The sequence below is a fragment of the Mya arenaria genome, chromosome 6 (assembly GCF_026914265.1).
Source record: "Mya arenaria isolate MELC-2E11 chromosome 6, ASM2691426v1".
Classification (NCBI taxonomy): Eukaryota; Metazoa; Mollusca; class Bivalvia; order Myida; family Myidae; genus Mya; species Mya arenaria.
The window spans coordinates 35,321,344-35,346,019 of record NC_069127.1 but is presented as its reverse complement, the minus strand read 5'-3'; the positions used below and the strand labels follow the sequence as shown (position 1 = coordinate 35,346,019).

The 24,676-nt window shown below is 33.8% G+C and overlaps 2 protein-coding genes across 7 annotated transcripts in view; one reads left to right on the top strand and one right to left on the bottom strand.

The window, feature by feature from the left end:
- The first annotated feature begins 7,661 nt into the window (after positions 1-7,661).
- LOC128237084 (uncharacterized) lies at positions 7,662-15,974 on the top strand. Its single transcript, XM_052952289.1, has 5 exons — positions 7,662-7,790; positions 10,381-10,561; positions 12,203-12,265; positions 14,125-14,250; positions 14,728-15,974. Exons 2-5 carry the CDS (start codon positions 10,388-10,390, stop codon positions 14,749-14,751), a joined length of 387 nt encoding a protein of 128 aa, XP_052808249.1. The 5' UTR covers positions 7,662-7,790; positions 10,381-10,387; the 3' UTR covers positions 14,752-15,974.
- Positions 15,975-17,690: 1,716 nt separating this feature from the next.
- Positions 17,691-24,676, bottom strand: part of LOC128237403 (synaptotagmin-1-like) — a 58,341-nt gene continuing 51,355 nt past the window's right edge. For all 6 annotated transcript variants that reach the window (XM_052952921.1, XM_052952917.1, XM_052952916.1 and 3 more), the window contains exon 9: positions 17,691-23,546. In XM_052952921.1, coding sequence (XP_052808881.1) covers positions 23,361-23,546 — 186 coding nt within the window. In that variant the 3' untranslated portion in view covers positions 17,691-23,360. The remainder of the gene's footprint in view (positions 23,547-24,676) is intronic.

Genomic DNA, 24,676 nt, shown 5'->3' with positions numbered 1-24,676 from the left:
ACCTTGTCTTGTCAGTAGCTTTTCCATATGTACAGGAGGGCTTACAGATTCTTCAACCTTGCAAGCCTTTTTTCATACCTGTATTCGTTTTGAATATCGACAACATGTTTAATATATTAAAAACTGCTCATGCGCTTAAATGACGTATCATTAAAAACGGACGTATAAATAGCGTCTTGCAACCTACCAAATATTGATAATATAGGTGCGTGAAATTAGCTCGAAGATAGAAATTCAACATGGAACTCAAAGCCAGCTCTGCGATCGATATTCGTGAGGTGGAGTGATAGTGTGCCTTCAATGATACGAATATCAAGCTAGCTGCGAATATCGAGCTGGAAGCTCGATATTCCAAAATATAAAAACCAAGCATTAGGGGATGTGTGAGAGAGTTTCATAATGAAGCTCACTGAAGCCAGCTGCGAATCGAATATCGATCTCGACAATATACAGTCTTTCAGTCTTCCTTGGGTGATAAGCCCCGTCAGCAAACAAACACATCAGCCCCTTAAAGTCTGGAAGAGCTGGTTCTGAGTTCCTAATTGAATTCTATCTTCGAGGTAACTTCGAGCATCTTAATAATGTACGTAAATCAAAACGAAAATGGCAGGTAGTTGTATTGTTATGTTCGTTTCAGACATGTCGTCCTGTGTTCTGTCCAGTTTTGCAGCGAAAGCAGCCAGACGGCACGTGTGGACCATCGGTGGTTGACGTGGTAGGACTAGACTATGAAATAAACCTGAACTTTACCTTAACACCAGGCATGGAAATACGCCTCTTCAGAAAACTGTGTGAGAAAGTTGACAACAGAAATAAACGTTTTCCAGCCAACTTCAGATCACCTTGGTCGAGGTATTGGGAGGTCAAGAATGAAGTTTATTACCATATTGAAAAGGAAATGGTTGTCTACTTTGTTGTAAGTTTGACGAGAAGGAATCGCGGCGTGGCGCTTCATAAGATTCTAGAAAATACCGCAAATACAATGAGAACACAGTGGATTATCGATGGCGACGAAGAAATTATTGTTGGGCAAGAATTCAGCAGCTATTCTACATTCAGTTTGGGTCAAAGTTCAACGCCAGGAAATTTAACGTTCATACCATTTGCGTTGGAAGATGTCTTAAAGCCGGAAGAAACGATATTTGGTGGACTTCTGAACAACCACCAATTCTCAATGTGGGTTAGCAATAAAGAATATTTTCAAATGCCTCAAACCAACATTCAAATAACTAGATTTTCCTTTTGCGAACAAATTGAACTGTTGTCAGATGAGGTTTATCAGTTTGAAAATGGCCAGCTTTTATACGACAACACCACTGGAAAACTTTTGTTTTCAGAAGAGTTCTCGACGAAATACGATTTAGAGGAAAGAAAAAGCTTTAGAATTTGTCTCGAAGACTCTGTCTATAGCTCGATTTCAAGCACAACAAGCCGTCCTTTCAATTTCTGGACAATGGGTTTTGTCCTTTCACTTTCATTTATATCTTGTAAATGCCACCTCTTTGCCCGGTAAAATACTAAAACGTATGTGCACGGTGGCAATAATACGGTCGACTTTGAAACATTAGTTTTTTTTTATACATGTTTGATATTTTGTAAAGTTCATCGCTAAATTCATATTTCAATAACTAGATATGAGTTGTTCCGTTTTGAAAACTTTATTCAACCACATGAAAATACACTAAGAATGACATCTGTGTTCCAACATAGTTGTGCTATATATGCGTTTGTGAAAAAGATACTGTACGCCGACTTTCTTTTTTGATGTTTTCTCACCTAAATCTATCGTAGCAACGTATGCAAATCAATTTTTAGAAGATTACGCCATTCATCACCTAATCTAGGGCGTTTTTGTTGATACCAAACCAGTTTCAGTTTTGGTTTCAATGGTTTCAGCAGTTACGAAACCGGTTTTGATAGTTTTGCTTGAAGTAACAAGTGCATGGTTTTGTGTACATTATCAATAACATGGCGGAGCTACTGAGCCACACAATTACTAACATAATCCTTTTCATTCAGCTCATTTGCCCTTTGTAAGGCATTGTTATCTAAAAGATTGAGTTTCAACAAACGTGGTTGATCACTTTCCGCCATGTTGTTTTCGAAGTAAACTAGTTTTCGGATGGAACGAACCGATGAAACCGCCTCCGGTAGGAGTTTCGATAGTTTCAAAAACCGGTTTCGGTTTTCGTTAAGAAACGATTAAAACTGGTTTTGGGTGTATTTGAAACTGTTACAACAAATACACAGTTCGTGAAACCGATATAAAACCGAAACCAGTTTACTACCAACAAAAACGCCCTTAGTGTCGTATACGCCCGTATAACTGGATGCAATATGGGCGGAATTGGGTTGTGCGGATTCCACTGAAATTATCCATTCTAATCTTAGCTGTACGAAACTAGGTCAAACGTATTAGGAGCATACATCTACTAGGTGATCGATAACCAACCTGTCAATAGTTATAAACTGTCTTGTATGAATAAACTCGTCGACAATGTGACGTCGTTTTCTTATAATATGCGTTTGGTCAAGTTTTTGGTTATGATATGTAACTTTATGGTAAATCACTTGAAAGAAGCGGTTGTAAAAGGCGTGCTGCTAATCGTTCCTTATCCTTTTTGAGTTTAATTAAAATTAATGTGTGTGTAAATTAGTATTGTGTCAAGGCATAATTAAATCACTGAAGGGTGTGAAATAGATTTAGAAATTTTCTATATTTAAGGATGCAATTAAAGCCTTTTCTGGAATAGTTCAGACATGTTATGTATATTATGTTTACTTTGAACTATAAGTACAAGTAATATTGAATATTTAAAACATAATAATCCCTTTAAATAGAAGTAATGTAAATGTGATTAGTATTATTTGGTTTAATATCTCGAACGCATTTACGCTGTGCATCTAAACAGGTCCTTTGTTTAAATTATTTTTGACTACATGGGGTCAAAAAATAGTGACCGCGGCCACGTTACACAGTTTGTCGCTTAATGCACGTACTTTATACAATAAAAGCGTACGGGGAATTCGTTGTGGCTCGATAAAGCAGGTGGGCTTTTAAAGCAGGTTGCCCTTCACCCAGGTAGAACCCAAAACCCTTCGGTACAACGGATTCCGTGCCTTTTTGGGCGGTACGACGGATTCAGTGCCTTTTTGGGCGGTACGACGAAATCCGGACCTTTTTGGGTGGTATGACGGATTCTTTGCCTTTTTGGGCGGTACATTGTGTACGACGAATATCGGGCCTGTCTGGGCGGTACGACGGATTCCAGGCCTTCTGGGTGGTACGACGGATTCTGGGACTTTTGGGGCGGTACAACGGATTCTGGGGCTTAAGGGCGGTATGACGGATTCAGTGCCTTTTGGGGCGGTATGATGGATGCCGATATTAGGAAGGCCGATTTCCACAAATTATCTTTCCATCAGAAGAAGCAAGCGTAAACGAGGTTAATAAAAATGACTTTCATTTACAACTAGATAGTAAATATGGCAGAACTTTTCGAAGTAAACGTATATTCTTTGATGCTTTTCGATGAAATATGGAGTTTTATCAGTTAAATAACAACTATTTGATATTTTCACTACAAAATAAGGAGTAAAACTATCAAGTTTCAGAACTACTTTTAAAAACCATTATAATTACTTCCCCTTGATCAGAGAACAGAACACTTCACTTTGAACCAGGAAATGTTGGCCATTTTTTAAATAAAAAAAAGGTTACATAAGTTTAAATAAAGTCATGTTTGGAAATTAACAACTTTCCGTTTATTAGAAAAAAATGGTTACCCCGTTTTTAAAACGTTTTCTTGGTCATGAAGCTGAATGTTCGAACATTTGCCTTCATATCAAACAAATTACAGACGAAAACAACAAAAATATCATCGTTCAAATGTATTTTGAACTGTTTGTCGTTGTAATACGTAATAAGAACTTCCCGGAAAATTCACAGAACAATTTACAGATTAGCCGTTTTTTATTTTCCCCACCCACGCCTCAAAATTTGTCAAGAAACTAGCGTGGTCCTCATCATAACCTGGAACACGACTTTGTCTTCAAGAAAAACAGACAGGTCTCTGACAGTAAGATGACTAAATAACATGTATCATGAAACACACTCTAAAACTATGAAAAATGTTTTATATGCAATGATTATTCACAATTGGTTTGCTCACACGTTCGACCTTTCAAACTTTCATTCAATAAATGGCGGCGTTGTAATTTGGTTATGTATTCATGCCCCGCTTAAAATAAAAGTGTTTTCGTTATTTTTTTTGGAACATAGATGCACTTATAAACCTTCATTGATAACTGTTTATAAAATATTTGCACTAAAAGAGAGCAAATGATAACATTCAAACCTATATCGTTTGGCTCATTGGGATACCGGTCAACTCAAATAAAGTAATTTTCAATAAGATAATAATGTGGAAATTTATAGTTCTGGCTTCCATAACTTTAATGTAGATAATTGTTTCATGTTTACTACAAATTAAAGTAACCCCCTACCAAAGTCAACCAGAATCAACTGACTACGATGATCTAATTAAATGACTCACAATCACATGACCGTGATGACGACGATTGATTCTAATTTTAGCATCGGATTCACATTGTTTATTTAGTTGAAACCAATTGCAGTTATATTGAAAATAAATTTTAATAAATAAAAACAATTAATATATTCTAAATGTGTTATCTGTTAGATTTCTAATCATTCAAAATAGAAAAATAACAGGAAGATAAACTTTACACTTGTGAGGTCAAATGTAGGCCACATGGATATTTTCTGAAATATTGTTATCACGTGATTAAATTTGAACACAACTATTTTAATTGGATGTTCACTGCGGTTGAATATGATGTAAATCAGCGAATTTTGGTTTTGAAATTGTGAACTACATTTTACTTCATTTACCTGATAATATAGTTATTTTGTATGTACAATGCATACAAGGGAAATAACAGCGAGGCATAAAAATGTCACGAATTCTGGTTGGGTTTGGATACGGCGTTCTTTTCAGCTAACACGTCCCTAAAAGGTAATATATAACGTGTTCGCTGAAGTTCTTTATCTAGGAAATTTTATACCCGGAATAGAGAATAATGTCCAAAACTTTACAAAATATCTTATATTTTTTGAATCTACACAGAATAAATACACAATAAATATTGAACACGCCATATCAGTAATAATGAAATCAAACAACAGTTTCAAAAGATTGATATGTAATTATTACAGAATAATTTAAGATTTTCGAAATGTTTTGGCACTGGTAAAACTTATATAAAGGCGTATTCACATTTTAACAACTTAAGTTTTTTTATTCTAAAATTTCTGTACATGGAATAAACAGAAACTCTAGAACATTCTAAACAAATCTTGACAAATACGTGCTCGAATATGATAGGGGACGTTGATGAAACTATGATTAAACACACAACCAGTGTGTGTATACCACGTGACAAGTTGCGTCATAAATGCTACGTCAGTTGGCAACATTTCGCTTCAAATGAAGACTTAAAACAAAGGTAACTTCACTATTATTTCGCCATTTTAAATGAATCATAGCGCAGTGTACGCCGCCTACGGAGCCCCGCCTTCAATCTTTTACCATATTTTAGTTACTCTTAGTATATTTGTTTTAAGTCTACATTTTAAGCAAAATGTTGCCTTCCGCCGTAGCATATATGACGTAATTTATCACGTGGTACACACACCCGCACACGCACCCGCACACGCACACACACTGATAACAATACAAATGGTCGGATCAGGAACAATGAAGGACCGAATTTAAGATACATATATACATGTTATGATGTAACAAAATTTCACATAAAATAATAATAAAAAAATGAAATGAAAAAATGAGTACCGGTACCCTTAAATTTGACCATTTTGACAACTTTTTTATTTTAATTTTATTTTTTTACTTGGAATGAGAAACATTTTTAGTAAATCTCTGGAAACCATTTATATAAGAGTTAGACTGCTGACAAAAGATTTAAGATCGCAGATGTTCATATTTACGCTCGAAAATTGATGTTTTATGGCTAAAAGCGGTACTAACGCTTAAAACAGGAAGTTTTTCCAAACAATTGAGATCTGTTCTATTGTGAGTTTTTTTTATATGTCTATATTGAAGGCACTGATGCCAAAATAAGCTTATTCTTAGACAAAAACTAAAAAAAATCAAAATTGTCAATCTATGAGAGTTCAGCTTTAAATTCGAACAAAGTTTTGAAATATGTTTAGAAATCTGGATCAGGTCATCATTAGGGCATCGAAAGGGATACATTTTGAACCTGGGTGCCCGCTCGTAGATTATCCCGGTATCCGTATATACATTTCACACAGTCGAATAAACACAACATACGTGTAGTATAATAAATGCATCTTTTATTAAGCACCCAAGTAGCCATGTCGTCAGAAATAAAAACGAGTACAGTTTGGGCTTAATTCCGATCGTTTGTCAAATGAAAGGACAAATGCCGTCTCTGTTCGTATGAACTCAGTCACAATGGTATGGGAACGTCATCTGAGAAAACCGCATGGAAAAGAAGCATTCGGAACTCCTCGGCCATTTTTATCGAAAACAACCTCGGATGTATGCAGGTACATTAGTTGAATTAGTTCATAATTTTTTGAATCATAACATTAATTAAGTGTAGTGTTTTAGAGTTGTATTTATTGATCTAAGTTTAAATTGATTGTTAGTTAAGTGAATCATTGCAAACATCATTAAGATTTCCAAGAGTTAAGTCATAAAGTTTAACTGCTAACAAAAATTACTACGCGATCTACTTGCAGCGGACTTAAACGTACCACTTTTTGAGTACGTGAACCGTCCAAAAACATCCGAGGCTGTTTTCGATAAAAATGGCAGAGGAGTTCCGAATGGGAAAAGAAGCATATTTTGTTCACTTCAACATACAGCAGGCAACAAGGCTGGCGTGACATTCGGCCAGCTCCTCGGCCATTTATATCGAAAACAACTATAGATGTTTATGGGCGGTTTACATACTCAGAAATGGTTTTTTTTAGTCCGCTGCAAGTATATCATGTAGTTGATTAATTTAGCAGTTAAACTTAATGACTTAACTTTGGAAATCTTTACTATGTTTGCAATAATTCACTTCACTTGCAAACAATAAATATAAGCTAAAACGCTACATTTGATTAATGATATAATTCAAAATTTTACGAACTACTTCTACTGGTGTCCCTGCATACATCCGAGGTCGTTTTCGATAAAAATGCCCGAGGAGTTCCGAATGCTGACGTGAATTACACCCAAAAACCAATCGAAGGACCTTAGCCACTTTCCTTCGAAAAAAACATCGGATGCATATGGGCGGTTCCCAGTGTCAGAAACTTTACATAAATGATATTGGCCATAATACACTTCTCTGGGAATAATTTTCAACTTAGTAAAATAAAATACACGTTCAAACACTGCAATATATCATTTTTATTATGATTAATAATTTGAATAACTAAGAATGGCCAGGCAGACATCCGAGTACCATGACCCTTTGAGAAATTAATCATATCACGAAAATAACAGTTAGTCGGCTTTAGGGAACATTTAACAGAACAAGACAAACCAGATGAGTCAAACGACAGGGTATTTTTAAATGGTTATTTGAAAATATGCGTAGGCCATTCTATAGTTTGCAAAAATCCCCATTAATATACGTCGATCGTAAGTCAATATCGATTCAGTATATATAAAGAACAGGTTCTTCATTTTCCAATATTTTAAAATCGGATAGAAGCACAAGTATACGTAAGTAAAATAAGTATATAGTAAATAGTTGAGTAAATTCTGTTTTTCATTTAAGGTAGTAAGTAGTTTTAACGTTTAAGGAATTATTAATAGATTGATAATAAACAATATGTATTATTATGAACTTGTAAACATTATAACCTTAGAGAACAAACCGCTAACGTCCTTAGTGTAAGTTTGAGGCTCTAAATTCAACTTGAAATCTTCATTTAATTCTTCATTTATTATTAGTAGAGCAATTATGTTAACATATGTTGGTAGACTATACATGTAAGTATATTGTGATTTGTTTAGATTGTGTGAAGTGTAGGTACAATCAATGTCAAGGTTATTTTGGCTAAAAAAAGAAGGAAAAAGAGTCTTTGATTTATAACATAATGCATAGTTTAATATTTTCGTTGTTCCTTTTTTAAGACCTATTTCTTATGAATAGAAATAAACAAATAAAGCGTTCACCACACTTCTTTGTTGACTTTAAGCGGATTTTATTTAATATAGAACAAGAAGAGAAGTACTAACAAATAAGCTGACGATATATAAATAGAGGAAAACTGCTGACAATGTTTTGAAAAGTACTGACCACATAGATAAAGATGGGTTTTTTTTACTTTTAAAATCAAATTATTTTGGGTTATTTTACATGACTTTGAGTGAGTGAGTGAGTGAGTGAGTGAGTGAGTGAGTGAGTGAGTGAGTGAGTGAGTGAGTGAGTGAGTGAGTGAGTGAGTGAGTGAGTGAGTGAGTGAGTGAGTGAGTGAGTGAGTGAGTGAGAGAAGTCAGTGTATACGATACCCGGTGATATCATAATGAATGTTAAATTGTTTAGCCCGATGATGAATGAATGCATGAATGAAAGTTATATGTCACAAAATATATAAAAAATACCACAAACCACAAACCATCCGGCCTTAATGAGTACATGGTAAATCGTAAAATAACTCTCCATTTCAGTAGTAAGAATTTCCTATCTTTTATCTATATGGTCAGCACTTTTCAAACCCCTTTAACCTAATATCGTTAACAGTATTAGTTCTATATCGTCAGCTAACTGACCAGCACTTTAGTACGTGTCATTATCTACTACTGTGTGCAAATAATTTAGCAAAGCGTACTCTTCAATCGGTTAATCAAGACATTTTCACAATGTAATTTTGCAACGAAGAGAAAATCAATTGGTACCGCCACAAAAGCGGTTTTGAACATTAAGTTTTTTAGGGTTTTTACATTCAGAGAAAAAAGTTTAGACAGTTAAGAATCAGGGAGCCGTTCCGTCAAAAATCCTACTAGGGGTGATTGTGTATCTAGGAGATATTCTTAACATGATCCGGCCCGTATTGACTTATACGCTAGGTCTGCCATAGATCCGAGGATGTATCAAAATACGGCCCCGTATCAACTAATACGGTAGTCCTGTCATAGGTCCTTAGATTTATCATAATACGGCCCCGTATCGACTAAACGCTAGTTCTGTGATAGATCCAAGGATTTATCATAATACCGCCCCGTATTGACATTTAAGCTAGGTCTGCCATAGGTCCGAGGATGTATCATAATACGGCCCCGTATCGACTAAACGCTAGTTCTGCCATAGATCCGAGGATGTATGATAATACAAACCCGTATGGACTTATACGCTAGGTCTCCCATGGATCCGTGGATGTACCATAATACAAACCCGTATTAACTTATAAGCTAGGTCTGCCATAGGTCCAAGTATTTATCATAATACGGCCCCGTATCGACTAAACGCTAGTTCTGTCATAGGTCAAAGGATGTATGATAATACAAACTCGTATTGACTTATACGCTAGGTTGTCATGGATCCGAGGATGCATGATAATACAAACCCGTATTGACTTATAAGCTAGGTCTGTATTAGGTCCAAGTATGTATCATAATACGGCCCCGTATCGACTTAACGCTAGTTCTGTCATAGGTCTAAGTATGTATCATAATACGGCCCCGTATCGACTAAACGCTAGTTCTGTCATAGGTCCAAGGATGTATCATAATACGGCCCCGTATTGACATTTAAGCTAGGTCTGCCATAGGTCCGAGGATGTATCATAATACGGCCCCGTATTGACTAAACGCTAGTTCTGGCATAGGTCCAAGGATTTATCATAATACGGCCCGTATCGACTAATATGCAAGTTCTGTGATAGATCCAAGGATTTATCATAATACGGCCCCGTATCGACTTAAACGCAAGTTCTGGCATAGTTCCTAGGATGTATCATAATACGACCCGTATCGACTAAACGCTAGTTCCGTTATAGCTTCATTTGTCTAAATGCTGGTTTTTGATGCCGGCTGGCACTTCCACTTAATCACCCATACGCAAAAAATGACCGAAGTTGCAATATACATGTTTTTGCAGTTTGTATTCTTGCTCTTGATTGCAACTGACAGCGGACGTGAGCAAAACTATTTTTGCATCTTTGAAGATCAATTAATCTGGTTTATAATTATACTTTCTGTTTTATATGCGCATTATTTGTCAACATTCAAATCGCTTTCAATTGATATATGAATGATATGCGGCCAAGAGCCATCCAAAATATACATGTTTGTATCTGATACTTTACAGATTCAACATGGCGGATTGTGAGCGAAGTATGAGCAAACTCTCCCTGGTGTCTCAGATGAGTCAGATGGTCGCAGACACACCGAAGAAGGATCTAACAGAGGTTAAATCCTTTGCAAAGCCGCCCCAAGCAATCAAAGATGTTCTGAGCGCATGTCTCTTGCTTCTTGGAGACTGTGAAAAGGTACGGATCTTTAGCTCCTATAGATGTGAAATTTAGTGTGAAAGATTTTTGCTGGGTGATAAAGAAAACGAAAGACATTTACTTGTATGTGCGAATAGCTTATGCTTACAGGATACATAAGGTGTTTCTCGTTCATAATGTGCCCCTATCCCCCTCCCCGATCTTTTGAGACTAAATGTTTACGTATATATAAGGACCTTGTGCTTCTAATGGTTACAAAAAAGCAAGAACCTCTTGTTTCTTGGTTGGTGATAATGAAAATGTACAGTTTTTCTACCTTAATAAGAGTTGAAGATATAAGGACCTTTAGCTTCAAGAAGTATTTCTTGTGCTGGTTTCTTTTTAGTGATGGGCTGATGCAACGCATTTGATACCGGATGTTGATTTATGGATTCTGGTTATTTTAATAAACATCATATGTGTTTACACACATTTACTTAAAAGATAAGTCTCTTATAAAGGCATGTTGTAAGCAAACTTTTGTTTAAATGAAAATAAGACACTTTCACTAGATCAACCCATTTCAACTCGCATTTGAACATTCGGAACTCCTCGGCCATTTTTTTCAAAAACAACCTCGGACATATGCCGGTACATCAGTTGAAGTAGTTCGTATTTTTTTTTAAATTATATCGTTAATTAAATTTAGTGATTTAGAGTTGTATTAATTGATCTAAGTTTAAATTGATTACCAGTGAAGTGTATTATTGTAAACATAATTAAGATTTTCAAGAGTAAAGACATAAAGTTTAACTGCTAAATAAAATTACTACGCGATCTACTTGCAGCGGACTTAAACGTACCTCTTTTTGAGTATGTAAACCGTCCAAATACATCCGAGGTTGTTTTTGAAAAAAATGGCCGAGGAGATCCGAATGGCATTTGAACTGTATCCTTTGATACATTGCCAACTTTGGAGAAATCCGCTGAAGCGAAAGTGCATATAGAGTTATATAGGGAAAATAAGGTAAAACAGTTCTCACGACTTAGTCTTTCAACTGATCAACTTACTTCCTACATATATGTTAGGATAATTCTTGTCCTTGAAGATGATGGTTTTGTATTAATTGTATGATTTTTACATTTTGGTCCTTTTTAAGGGTTTTGTTGGTCATTAAAAGTTACGTTGAAATAAGAAGGAGCTAAAATTGTTTTGCTATTTAAAGTTATTATAGACATCCGATCGCTTAGCTTCCAGCGGATTACGATGCAGATTTTTTTTTCTCTTTTAAATGCACTTTTCGAAATAATGATTTTTTAAATATCTTTTGGTCCTTTTTGAACATTAAAGTGATAACGTCATGACTATGTATATGGCGACAAGTCAGCATAAGAAAAACAAATATAGTCCACTAGCGGATCCATCGGGGGTGCACCCGGCCCCCCCCCCCCCTAATATCGTCTTTGTCGTTTACTTTTTATTTCAATAAAGGAGAAAAACGTAATAAAGTACACCAAAAATGCACCATTTCGGACTAGAAATTGTTAAAATTTTCTTGAGGGATCACCCCCCCCCCAACACCCCACCCCACCACGCAGATACTTTAAACCAAATACTTTTAACTTTTGACGTAGGAGCGCAAGTTAAAAGGGCCATCCATTTTATAATTTCATTGTATTTTATGTTTCACTTTTTTTAAGATTAGTGGAGATACATGGATCCAGGCTAGGAAAGCGATGGGCGCCAGTGAGTGGCTAAAGAGGGTGTGTATATGGCAATCATATTAATTCCTACTTCCAAATACATTTAAATGTATTATTAGGCCTAAAAAATATGTCTGTTTCGGGTTACCCGACCCTACCTATAAAATTGCGCCGACCCTAACTATTTTTTTCCGTTTCTGAGCAAAAAAAAAATCGTTAGCGAATAGAGAGTTACGAAGGGCGGATAAATGCAGATTTTAATCAGAATTATTGTTTATATGATAAAACAAAGTCAGGCAATGACAGTAATGTAGGAAAGACTGCCATGTGCAAGAAAACACTCTGAACTTACGACAGATTTTGAAAAAAAAAACCTACCTACCCTACCTAGAAATTTTTGAAAGGTTACCCTAAACAAACATTTATTTTTTTGGCCTTAGCGAAATGGCAGCTATGGCGAGTATAGTACACTAAATATGGCGGTGAATTATAGGAGCCACAACATTTGGTTATATCCACAGTCATTTGATTGGCTTTTGTGTCATATGACCTGTAAACATTTAGTGACAATTAACCATTATTATTTTTTATCAAAAAGGACACTTCTTGCATTAAGGCCTAAAAAAATACATTTGGTTCGGGTTACCCGACCCTACCTACGGAATAGGCGCCGACCCTACCGTTTTTATAGTCAGTTTGAAAAAAAAAATTGAAAAACTCAAAAAAAAAAAGTTTTTTTTTTTTGGTTTTTTTTTGGTTTTTATATATGGAGGTTAAAACCTTAAATGCTTATACAGGAGATAACTTTAACCCTATTCTCCAATGATGAATATGACATTCTTATATAAAGCCTAATAAAAAAATAAATAAAAAAATAAAAAGCCTACCTACCCTACCTATTTTTGAAAAGGATGTAACCCTAACCAAACATTTTTTAGGCCATAGGATAACTATGAATAACTACCCTTTAACAATGTCAGAAAATCTCGAAATGCCTAACTATCTGATATTTAGGCATTCCGAGATTTTCTAACATTGTTAAACAGCATAAATTCATAGTTATTCATGCAAGATCGTTAGCAGAAGTGATCCCTTTGATAAATTTGAAGAAAAATATGAATATAGGTTAAATGTTAGTAAATTTACATATAATACCAAAGCAGGAGTTCATTCCTCTTAAATTACTGTGGTTATACTTTGCAAATGTTCTAGCGCGTCTTCTTTATGATGACAATAAGTTAAAGATGTACTCTTACTCCCAACTAAGACTTACCACAATTAATTCACTTGTTTTGATATACCGAAAAGGACGAAAAAATGTCTAAACCAATAGTTCGTATGAAGGAAACCGAGTTTAATTTAAAGAAAGGTACTGAAAAATGACATATCTACCTTATGAGACTATAGTAGACCACAGTAAATCTTTTAGCATTCACCAATCATTTAATATTTTTGTGCTTTCTGATATTAAATACACGGTTACAACCTTGTTATCAGTAATTAAAATTTTCAATAAATGCATTATAAGTAAGTAGTTAAAGGTTTATCAGTCAAAATTGATGTTTGTTATACATGTGTATGTATTGATTTTGAATAAGAGTGTCACTTTAAAAAAAATATTGTATGTTATGGTATGTTGTCTTTCTGTTGCTCAGACTACTGTTAAATAAAAAATGTATGTTGTCGGTTACATCTCTCTAAGAGTAAGTACTAAATAACAGAAGAAACTGCTGTTTTTCAATCGTATTGAATAATTATTTGAAATGTAAATCATGAATTTGGTCGCGTGCCCTACTGCGTTCATACAGCATAAACGCAAGAAAATGCGATCAATCCTTTCATAGCATGCATGATCATTCATATTTTTCTAAGTAAATATACATCTCGTATCATTTCTTTGTGATACGTTTTTTTTGCAGATTCAGGGGCTGGACCCTGACGAAGTTCCTGACAAAAAGAAGAAAATGGCGCTGGAAATATTGTCAAAATACGACCTTGATTCCGTCAAGGCAAAAAGTCTAGCAATAGCATCTTTGTATAACTGGGTAGGTCAATGCGATTTATGTATCTGATTTACAATAATGTATAATGCACTAGCGGATTCAGTTAACTAGTCCTAATTAACTTTTTATTTCAATAAAGGAGAAGAAAAGAAATAAAATACGCCCAAAATGCGCCATTTCGGACCCGAAATTGATTTTCTTGGGGGAGGACCCAAACCCCCCTGCCAACACTTTAAACCAAATAAAATCGTTTCTGAGGGACGGACGCAATTCAATAGGGTATGCCCCTAAGTAACGCCCCCTCTAACGTCGAATCCAATGAACCGGTCCTCGAATGAATTTAAAAACCCCAAAACAATCGACATAAACGGAACATCGAGATAAAAGAGTTCGACACAGCGAGTTTTGACTGTATATCAAATTTTATTGTTCAATTCTTATTGGTAGCATCAATTTAAATGCTTGTCGGTCCTTTTTCCATAATGCTATTTTATGATATAAACTATGTTTGTTTTAAAGGCAAAGGCTGTTGCAGAGTGCTGAGAAAACCAGACATCTATGCGCACGGAAGAGAGAAGATATGTGCATTCGAAACTCCTCAGCCATTTCCATCATAAAGAACCCCGGATGTAAATGTAATTGTAAGGTTAACAATGTCGGAAATCTTTACATTGAACTTCACTGCAAGTAGATCTCGTAGTGTATCCTTGCATAAAAAATAAGATTTTCAAGTGAAAAGTCATTAATTTACCTGCTAAATTGAAATTACTCTAGGCGATCTTTTTGTACTTGCAGCGTAGTTAAATGTAAAGATCTTTGACATTGTAATCCGTCCATATACATCCGGGGTTGTTTTCGATGGAAAATGGCCGAGTTGTTCCGAATGGTGCACATTGAAGAGACAAATAATGTGCCACAGAAAAGCGAATGTGATAAAAAATAAAATCATGAAAATGTGAAGCGTGACTTACGAGCTGTAGAAACATCGACATTCGGAACTCCTCGGCCATTTTTTTTCCAAAAACAACCTCGGATGTATGCCGGTACATCAGTTAAAGTAGTTCGTATTTTTTTTAATTAAATCATTTTAGTAATGTAGTGTTTTATAATTGTATTTATTTATATAAGTTTAAACTGATTGCCATTGAAGTATATTATTGCAAACATAATTCAGATTTCCAAGAGTAAAGTCATAAAGTTTAACTGCTAAATAAAATCACTACGCGATTTACTTGCAGCGCACTTAAACGTACCTCTTTTTGAGTATGTAAACCGTCTAAATACATCCGAGGTTGAATAAGAAATAAATCATTAGAAGTCTATGACTGTACACTTTTGTGCATGACATGTCGAAAAATTGTGCTCGTGTCTTGTCCAAGTCGTATAACGCAATATGAATGTAAACTTCAAGCATCTAATGATCTTGACTATGAGGTCACTATGAGGTCACGCAAAGTTTAATAGCCGGGTATTTTGACTCATCTCGCATTTCCGGGAACAGTCACAGTTTTGGTCGCGGGGAATTTCACCAAAAAATAAAATGAGATTGTTCCTGTTTTGTATTCTAATGAAAACTTATGTTTATCTAGTATAACAACTTAAATTTATGTGACAGATGCGATAAGGTTAGAGACACGGCTTAGTTAGTATTTGTAATCAAGAATATTTTTTTTTAATGGTAACCTTGAACAACTTTCACCAAAACTAGTAATATTCCAGTATATTGACTTGATATTTTACTTAATAAATTGAATGACACTGTTTAATGGTCTCTTCATTTAATTCCCTCAATAAATATATTAAACTGACACCAACCTGTTTATAGGTTTGCTGTTTTATGCAGAAACAGGACAGTCCAACAATTCACGATCATGTACATCTGTTTAAAAAAACGCCAGCAAATTTAGAGCCGTTACAGCTTTTTCTTTTGGGAATTCGACATGACACGGTGACACTCCAGAAAAATAAACTTATCTTTGTTTTCTTTTCCGACTTTTACAATACCTGAAAAAATCATTCGGAGCTCCTCGGCCATTTTATTGAAAACAACCTCGGATGTATTTGGACGGTTTACATACTCAAAAAGTGGTACGTTTAAGTCCGCTGCAAGTAGATCGCGTAGTAATTTTATTTAGCAGTTCAACTTTGTGACTTAACTCTTGGAAGTTTTAATTATGTTTGCAATAATTCAATTCAATGGCAATCAATTTAAACTTAGATCAATAATACAACTCTGAAACACTACATTTAATTAATGATATAATTCAAAATTTTACGAACTACTTCAACTGATGTACCTGCATACATCCGAGGTTGTTTTTGAAAGAAATGGCCGAGGAGTTCCGAATGCTGAAAAAATATCCCTTGGCCAAGGGCAGACTACCGACTTAATACCTAATACTGCAGTGTATGAACCCTCCCAGGTGGCACAAGATTTAACGGAAGTATAACCATATTTGCTTATGTCGTCCCGTAGTATGGTATGCTGACTGATTACATTACCATTACAGAACATCAGGATAAACATAAGCTTATCCATACTCGCACTAGCACTCGGGCAAGGCCCATTCGGCGAGTGCTCTGATAAGATTGTTAGTCATATACAGTTTTTGGAGCATTGTGCTCAGACAAAATGTAGCCCTGATAAGAGCTACTCTGGTTCTTTGACATGCACCAGTTTTAAGCACTGTCATCCCGAAACCCCATTAAATGTCCCTCTCGGAAGAAGATAATTTAGACCACGGACCCCCCACTACTTGTACCATATTTGAGAGTGTTTTCTCCAATATCTTAACAGTTACGAGTGCACAGATCTTAACCGTTCAATAACTAACTAGTGGATAAAGTACAACACAATTTACTTATAACACACGCCAGTTATTAATATCCTAAACAATAAGGTACAAAACAGTGCTGTCACCCACTACATGGTGATTGAAAATCACCGAGCGATATCTTAGGATAAGATTAATATTGAATACTGCCCCTGGGCTAAATAGGATCTAAGAACGATGTAGCTAATCGGATTAGTTGTCATCAAAGAACGATGTAGCTATTGGGATAACTTGTTATTAATTACTGACCAATAGTGTGAATTAGGGGAATAAGGTATGACCATTAGAACAACTTAAGTTGTACATTTGTTGGATATTGAATATAACAATGGGAGGTATTCATAAAACTTGTTACATGTAAGTCATTTGCTAACTTATGCCACTTTCCTATATTTATTATCTCTTTTTTATCATATGAAAATGATATCAAATCTTAAGAATTTCTAAATAACATTATTTTCATTGCCTTATTGAAAAAAATATACTTCAATGTTAAATCCACTTGCACCTTTCTTTTAATATGGCTATGAATTTTTTAAGAAATCGACATAAGTTAGAAAATGACTATGAATATGACCCCATATGACTTGGGTTGAGATGTAACTAGTATATATTAACCTTGCTTAAAAAGGTATAAACCAAACACAGTTTTGGACAAAAGACTTTTATTCACCAACAAAACAACTGCATGACATAAATATTATTGTCAGGTGGTGTGAACTACAAAGAAAAAGAAGAAAATTCCACAAGAACCAGTTTCTAAACCTCTACTGTTGTTGGTGATGTGAGTGATTGAAGATTTCCTCATTGTTTTCAATTGTAAGGCTTAACAAAAACAATATATGTTTCCAGTTTCCTAACCTAACCAAATTTTTCGCTCAACCTTATTTTCCAATTGCCATCAAACATTTTTTTATCTGGGCTTCCAATTTGTGGTATTTTTTTTAAATTCAAAATATGCCCAAATTCATAGTTTTCATAGGGGCTCTGTTTAACATTAATCCTGACCAAAAGCATCATCAAAATACCCATGGCTGGTGTCTGATGGTGATGGACCAATGACAAGACTTTGAAGTGTGACAATGATATTAAGACAGAGCTTGATTTACAGTTATTTTATTATTTTTCAAAAATCCTGACCACTTATTCTATGATTTTTTTGGCTGTAAACTCAGAAACAAACGTTTCAAATTGTTTGGCCTCACTTAAAGTATTTAGCATGATATTACATCTAACACATAAGATGTTGGGGAATGTTAGAAATTGATTTAAAACATGTATGACTGACATACAAGTAGATGAAACTATGGAAATGATGGAGCTTTAAAATATGACCAGAATTGTCTTAGAAAATGAAATAGTAGCCACATTCTTCAGCTATCAGGAGGCCTTTCACCAAAAATTCTAGAATCAGTTTCAAACTTAAAGCTGACTCTCACAGATTTTTAATTTGTGAGAGTGCAGCTTTTAGAGAGATTTTTAACAGTGCAGTACTTGTGTCAAAAATCTCTACTAAGAACGAAACATTTCCTAGAATTCTTGCTGAAACTGGCCACTGTGAGTTTAGGTACATGTACCAAACAATGAAACATACACCTATATGTTTGATGTGACAGCCTTTCATAACTGATGTCAATAAACAATGAAACAAAACCATGGCTACTTGATATGATAAACAAATGAAGATGATCACTTTTCTCCATTCAGTCATGAACATTGACAAAAACTCATATTAACTGACAGACCCAGTTAAAAATAGCATTACATTTTACTAGTACACATTTTTTTGTAACTAATTAATTCTATTTTTTTTTTCTTTTCACTACAGCTGGTTTTATTTCCTCGAGTTGATCGTTCGGAGCTCCTCTGCCATTTTTATCGAAAACAACCTTGGATGTATAAAGGACGGTTTACTGTCTATGTCAGAAATCAGTACACTTGATATACGCTGCATGTAGATCACGTAGTAATTTCAATTTAGTAGTTAAATTTAATGACCTAACTCTTCAGAATCTTAATTAGGTATACACTTCACTGGCAATCAATTTAAACTTAGATCTACAAATACAAGCTTAAACACTACAGTTAATGAATAATATAATTCAAAATGTAAGGAACTACTTTTAATAATGTACCGGCATACAACCAAGGATGTTTTCGTAAAAAAAAGCTGCGGATTTCTGAATGCGAGTTGATATCTTTAAGTGTCATTTTGGCCTTAAAGCTGCACTCTCACAGATGTACCATTTTTACAAATTTTTAAATTTTTGTCTTGGAAAGAGCAAATTTTTGCGTTAACATCTGCTAACCAATGATATAAGATTGCTTACAAAAAATCAGATCGTAGATTTTCATGATTCCGTTCGAAAATTAATGTTTTATGGCTTTAACTGTTACTAACGGTTTAGGAAAATGCACAAAACACTCAAATATAAAAATCTGCGATCTATTTTTTTTGTCAGCAGTCTTATATAACTGGTTTCCATGGATTTTCGCAAAATTTGGCTCGTTCCAAGACAAAAAATAAAAAAAGCTGCCAAAACATTCAATCTGTGAGAGTGCACCTTTAACCTTGTGCCTCTAAACGGAATTTATGTTTGAATGTCTGACTACTGGGCTTGTCCCTGTAGTTTTCATTGTAAAATTCATAATTTCTCACTCCGAAAACCAGCCGGAACTATTTTATTTCACATCAATATTTCAAAGTACCTGCATAAGGAACTTTCTTTTGTTAAAACTGCATTTAAAAAAAACATAAACAAATTAACAAATTAAACAAAACGTATCACAGAAACCTAAACTTTATAGGATTTTGGCCTTTATAACTGCATCAAATGATTTACTTAGTTTAAATTAACTTTTGCGAGTATGGTCTTTAAGAATATTAAATATATTACTGGTCTTAAGTTAAAAAAACATATGCATAAGCAGTAATTCAAAAATCTAATAATTATTATTAGTGATACATTAAAAGATTGAATTAATATTCATACCTGACATAGTACTTCTTACTTTTTCAATAACTGTCTTTTCCATACTGGTCACTTTTTATGCCAAAGATCTCAAATACAAGTTTATAAATTATCGAAGTCAAAATAACAACCAGTTATCATTTAAAAAAGCATGCAAGTCTGAAGGGTTCAAAATCCTTAACAACCTCAAAAACAAACCAACTTCATAAAAATTACAACAACAACATGGAATATATACGGTACATACACTTTTTATATGCTACAGGTATACGGTACATGTATAATGTGAATGTATGCAGTACCACTGACCAATTGGTCTGTGACAAAACACACACTATTATATGCTACAGGTATACGGTACATGTATAATGTACATGTGTAAAATACCACTGATCGATAGGTCCGTGACAAAACATACACTATTATATGGTACAGCTATACAGTACATGTATAATGTACATGTGTTAAAATATCACTGACCAATTTGGTACGTGACAAAATACACACTATTATATGATACATGTATAATGTGCATGTATACGGTACATGTACATCTAACAACCACACCAGGTGTATTATGCTGCAGAGTGAGTGCCGTAAACAGTGCAGTAAATGCACCAAAGAAATAATAGTTACATAAGGCCAATCTTAAGAATTGTTTGTTGGCAGTACCTAACCCAGGTATTCTTTTAGTGGATCGGTATGTATGTTATCATAATGTCCTTAAACAAGAGAACAATATGCTTAAAAAAACATATTTATTTACACCTGGTACTAAAGAGTGGCAATTTCGCGCAACATCTTGCTATTTAGAGTGTTTTAGCATTAGTTTATACTACTTTCTTTACAATTGTAATTAAATAAATAACATTTATAATAAATATACTGTCATACTTGTAAGCATTATAAGTTACTTATTTGGTTGGGAAACCGCAAGCAAACAATTTCGTAAGGACGACATTTCAAAGAAATATATTTTTATCAACATTTTTGTTTTTGTTTTTACAAATTGAGTGAATAGAAATTAAAAATGATTTATTTCTGTGTTTCTTTGCAAATAAGATGTTAGGTTGATCTTCGTAATAGCTCGTTATTAAATGATTCAATGAACCACAAGAATACTAAGTTCATTTTTTTGCTATTTATATAACAAAATGTTTTCAACCAATAACATTCCCAAAAAATGATGACATTACCAATGAGTGATAAAAACAATGTCCTGTTTTTATGTTGGTCAAAACAAAGAAAAATTTATGAATATTTTATACATCATAGAAGTGTGCCCATATGTTTCAAGAAAAACAACAACAACACAGCAACAAATGAAGACAACATTATTATACAGAGCCTATGAAATGTTTTCAGAAATGGAATGATTTCATATAACACGATATCGTAATACCAATTACACTAAAGAGATATAATACTCACAGGTCATGTAACTCGCACAACAGACTGTACAACGCTACGTAGGTGTGTTACCATAACATATGTTTTTCATACATGTCAAATTTAAGACAAGAATGTAAGAACATGTAGATGACTCTAGTTTCACATTTATTCAAGTTTTATATGAATGAATTTCAACCCCACAATACTAAGAATGGACCTACCCAACATTTTTACAGAGAATGGGTTAACCTCACATTTTTAGTAGTAATGGATTAACCCCAAAAAATTATCCAATTTTACTAACTGATAATGGATTTACCTCACAAAAATGAATCCAACCCATGATATCTAAATATCTAAAATTCTGAAACCAATTTTTGAAATGGCTCATGTCTACATTTAAGAATATTTTTTTTTACCAGTAATATGTTTTCTTTGAGGGATAATTTGATACAAAATAGTTTGAAAACAAAATAGGTATCGCCAAAAAGTAAATTTTTATCTGTTTATGTACAAAATATGTGTATAATTAATTAAATTATTTCAGTTGTTTCGATAAGCATCATCCAAGCATTTCATTGACACTTATAATGAAAACAAATATGATATTATTGAAAATATAACAAGAAACAGTACCTTTATATAAAGGATAGTAATTTTTCAAGGAAAAAGGGTATTACAAAGGGATATTATGCTTCCATAATATGTCCACTTTCTCTCATGAACTTGGCCCAGATCCGTAAAATTCCCTATTACCGGTAACATATCCCTAAACACATGAATTACTAACAAAGGAATGAATGTATGTAAATATGTAACTTTTCTTACTTTGTTTTCAAAATTCAATTTATGAATTAGAAGTATTGTTTATGTAAAGAGGTGAGATGTTTTTCGGTTTCTAGAAGTTAAAATCTATATTATAAAAGTCTAAAAATAAAATTTGCAAAGTATATTTGATTCATTTGGAATTTGGTCTGTCTTGAATTATGTTAAAGACTTTTACAATCCATAGCATAAAGTAATATGAATACATAAATACAAAAATGGCCAATCATATTCACTCAAGTTTTCAGTCAAATTGGAAATTTATTCATTATATAATGTTTTGCATGACTTATTGAGAAAACAAATCCAATTTTTAAAAATTCTAAATTCCAAATATCAATATATCATTCCCGTTTCTTTACAAGAGATGTTTAATGATTTAAAGAATAAGGTGAAAATTGTTATTCTTTACATATTTGATATTTTTCTTGCAGCAAAAATAATAATACAATCAAAATAAAATTACAGTCTCCGACTTGAGGTGTTTGTGAATATGGTACCATTTATTAGTCTCTGTACCATGGAATTTATACATAAATGAAATACATAAATACTTCATAATGACCAGTATCAACACGAAAGAAAGAAATAATAATTCAACCTTTTTCCAAGAAATGTTGGTAATAGTAACCAGTTCATATCTAACTTTTCAAAGCAATTTAGGGGTGTGTACCTCAGTTGTAATTCACAAAGGTCTTACATAGTTTTATGTTCATACAAGATTCAAAACTGACGTAAAACTAAAAGACAACATCTTTGATGATCACATGTCATCAAAATCTGTTAAAACAAATATGTTTACATTCAGAATAAATGACAAGATGCAAAATGCCTTTAGTTTTATAGCTTCAAATAATAAAAAAAAATCAATGACTTAATAGATCTACATGAAGATTTTGTATATGGATATATTTCTAATATTAACCAATGTTACAGCTTAAGTCTTCTTGTCTTAAGTGAGTTACTTACAATAATGATACTAGCTTAAAATATTTTGTTACACAATTGTAAAATGGGCCTTGAAAAGTCTGTGTATCCATATTTACACTTCACCATTTTTTTTAAGATCAACATGACTGGTACACAGTTTTTCACTCTCAAATATCCCCTTTCTCCAGACTGGTTCTCCTTAACTCTTCTCTGGAACCTCCTGTAGTGTGTGCCATTGGGCGATCGGGCGTCGCGGGTTGGCGAGCATGTCGCTCCAGTGACGCAGCTCTGTGCCTGTTGAGTTGCATCCCAGCATGCAACGACCAATTGGCTCCGACGTTCCGATACGATCATAATCAACGACAGTGATGATCAGCGTCACTTTCTATATATGCAAAAAAAAATCAATAAATTTGCCAAAGATTAGAAATTTAGCTTTTGCAAAATTGTGAACATACCTCAAAGAGAATAAAGCCTGAAGATACGAAAACCTTACCATATATTATTATCATATATAATACTTACTAATAATACTATTGATTTATAATACCTTTTGCCATTAACAGCTTTAATTAAATTTTAAGACAAGTTATTAGTTTAAGGACAGTTTGAAACACTATTAGTCATATTAAAGCGACTAGACACCAGATGGTTCCAAAATTGACAAATACAGTATTTCCTCAAAACAAGCCTAGAGTTGTCAATACAAACTAGTATGAAGGTGATAATACGCCACTTTACATGATTAAAAGAATATTTTGTCACTGTCTCAGCTGAGATCACCCGTTAAAAATAGCACATAATGTTTTCCCAGTATATAGTGTGTATATTTAGCATGTGAAGGTCATGTGATTAGTAACAAATATATATACCAACATTATTTTTAAATTGACTGGGATTTACATGGTAAACATACCTAATGAATTTTCTAATTGGAAAAATATGCATTAACTTCGAAACGTGTGTCGTAAGCGGTGTGACACATCAGTGAATAAGATTAAGATTTGACAATTTTCTTTTTTTCTTGCAGCGCAATTGTATCATCTGGTGTCTAGTATCTTTAATACTTTTAAAAGTCAAATTTTAGAGAAGACATATATGGGATCAATAAGCTATGTAAGAGAGATTTAATTTATAACAATGAAAATTAATTGGCAGTCCTTAACATACATATTTATAAATGACATACATGGATACCATGGCAGATTAAATAATAATTAACAATCATACATTATAATTTTGCATGCTATGTACATGTAGGTTCTTATTAAGAGTATGTTTATAGTAAATTGTAAGATATATCTTTGAAATGGTATCATAATAGTGAACATATCGAGGGGAGCCTGTAAAATTGTAGTACCAGTAAGTCCTTCTATATATAAGTTACTTTCATGTGCAGCTACCCTTTGAATAATATACAAATTACAAATAACAACAAATATTTTTTTGAGGCTTGACAAATTAAAGGAAGATAGTGGGGTCATTTTATCAATAATCACTTTTTCGAATTAATAT

What these genes read in the sequence shown, in the direction of transcription:
- LOC128237084 (XM_052952289.1), top strand. Translation starts at nt 10,388, where the DNA reads ATGGCGGATTGTGAGCGAAGTATGAGCAAACTCTCCCTGGTGTCTCAG. An exon ending in CCAGTGAGTGGCTAAAGAGG is followed by an intron (nt 12,266 to 14,124) that starts GTGTGTATATGG and finishes TTTTTTTTGCAG; the next exon opens with ATTCAGGGGCTGGACCCTGA. An exon ending in TAGCATCTTTGTATAACTGG is followed by an intron (nt 14,251 to 14,727) that starts GTAGGTCAATGC and finishes TTTGTTTTAAAG; the next exon opens with GCAAAGGCTGTTGCAGAGTG.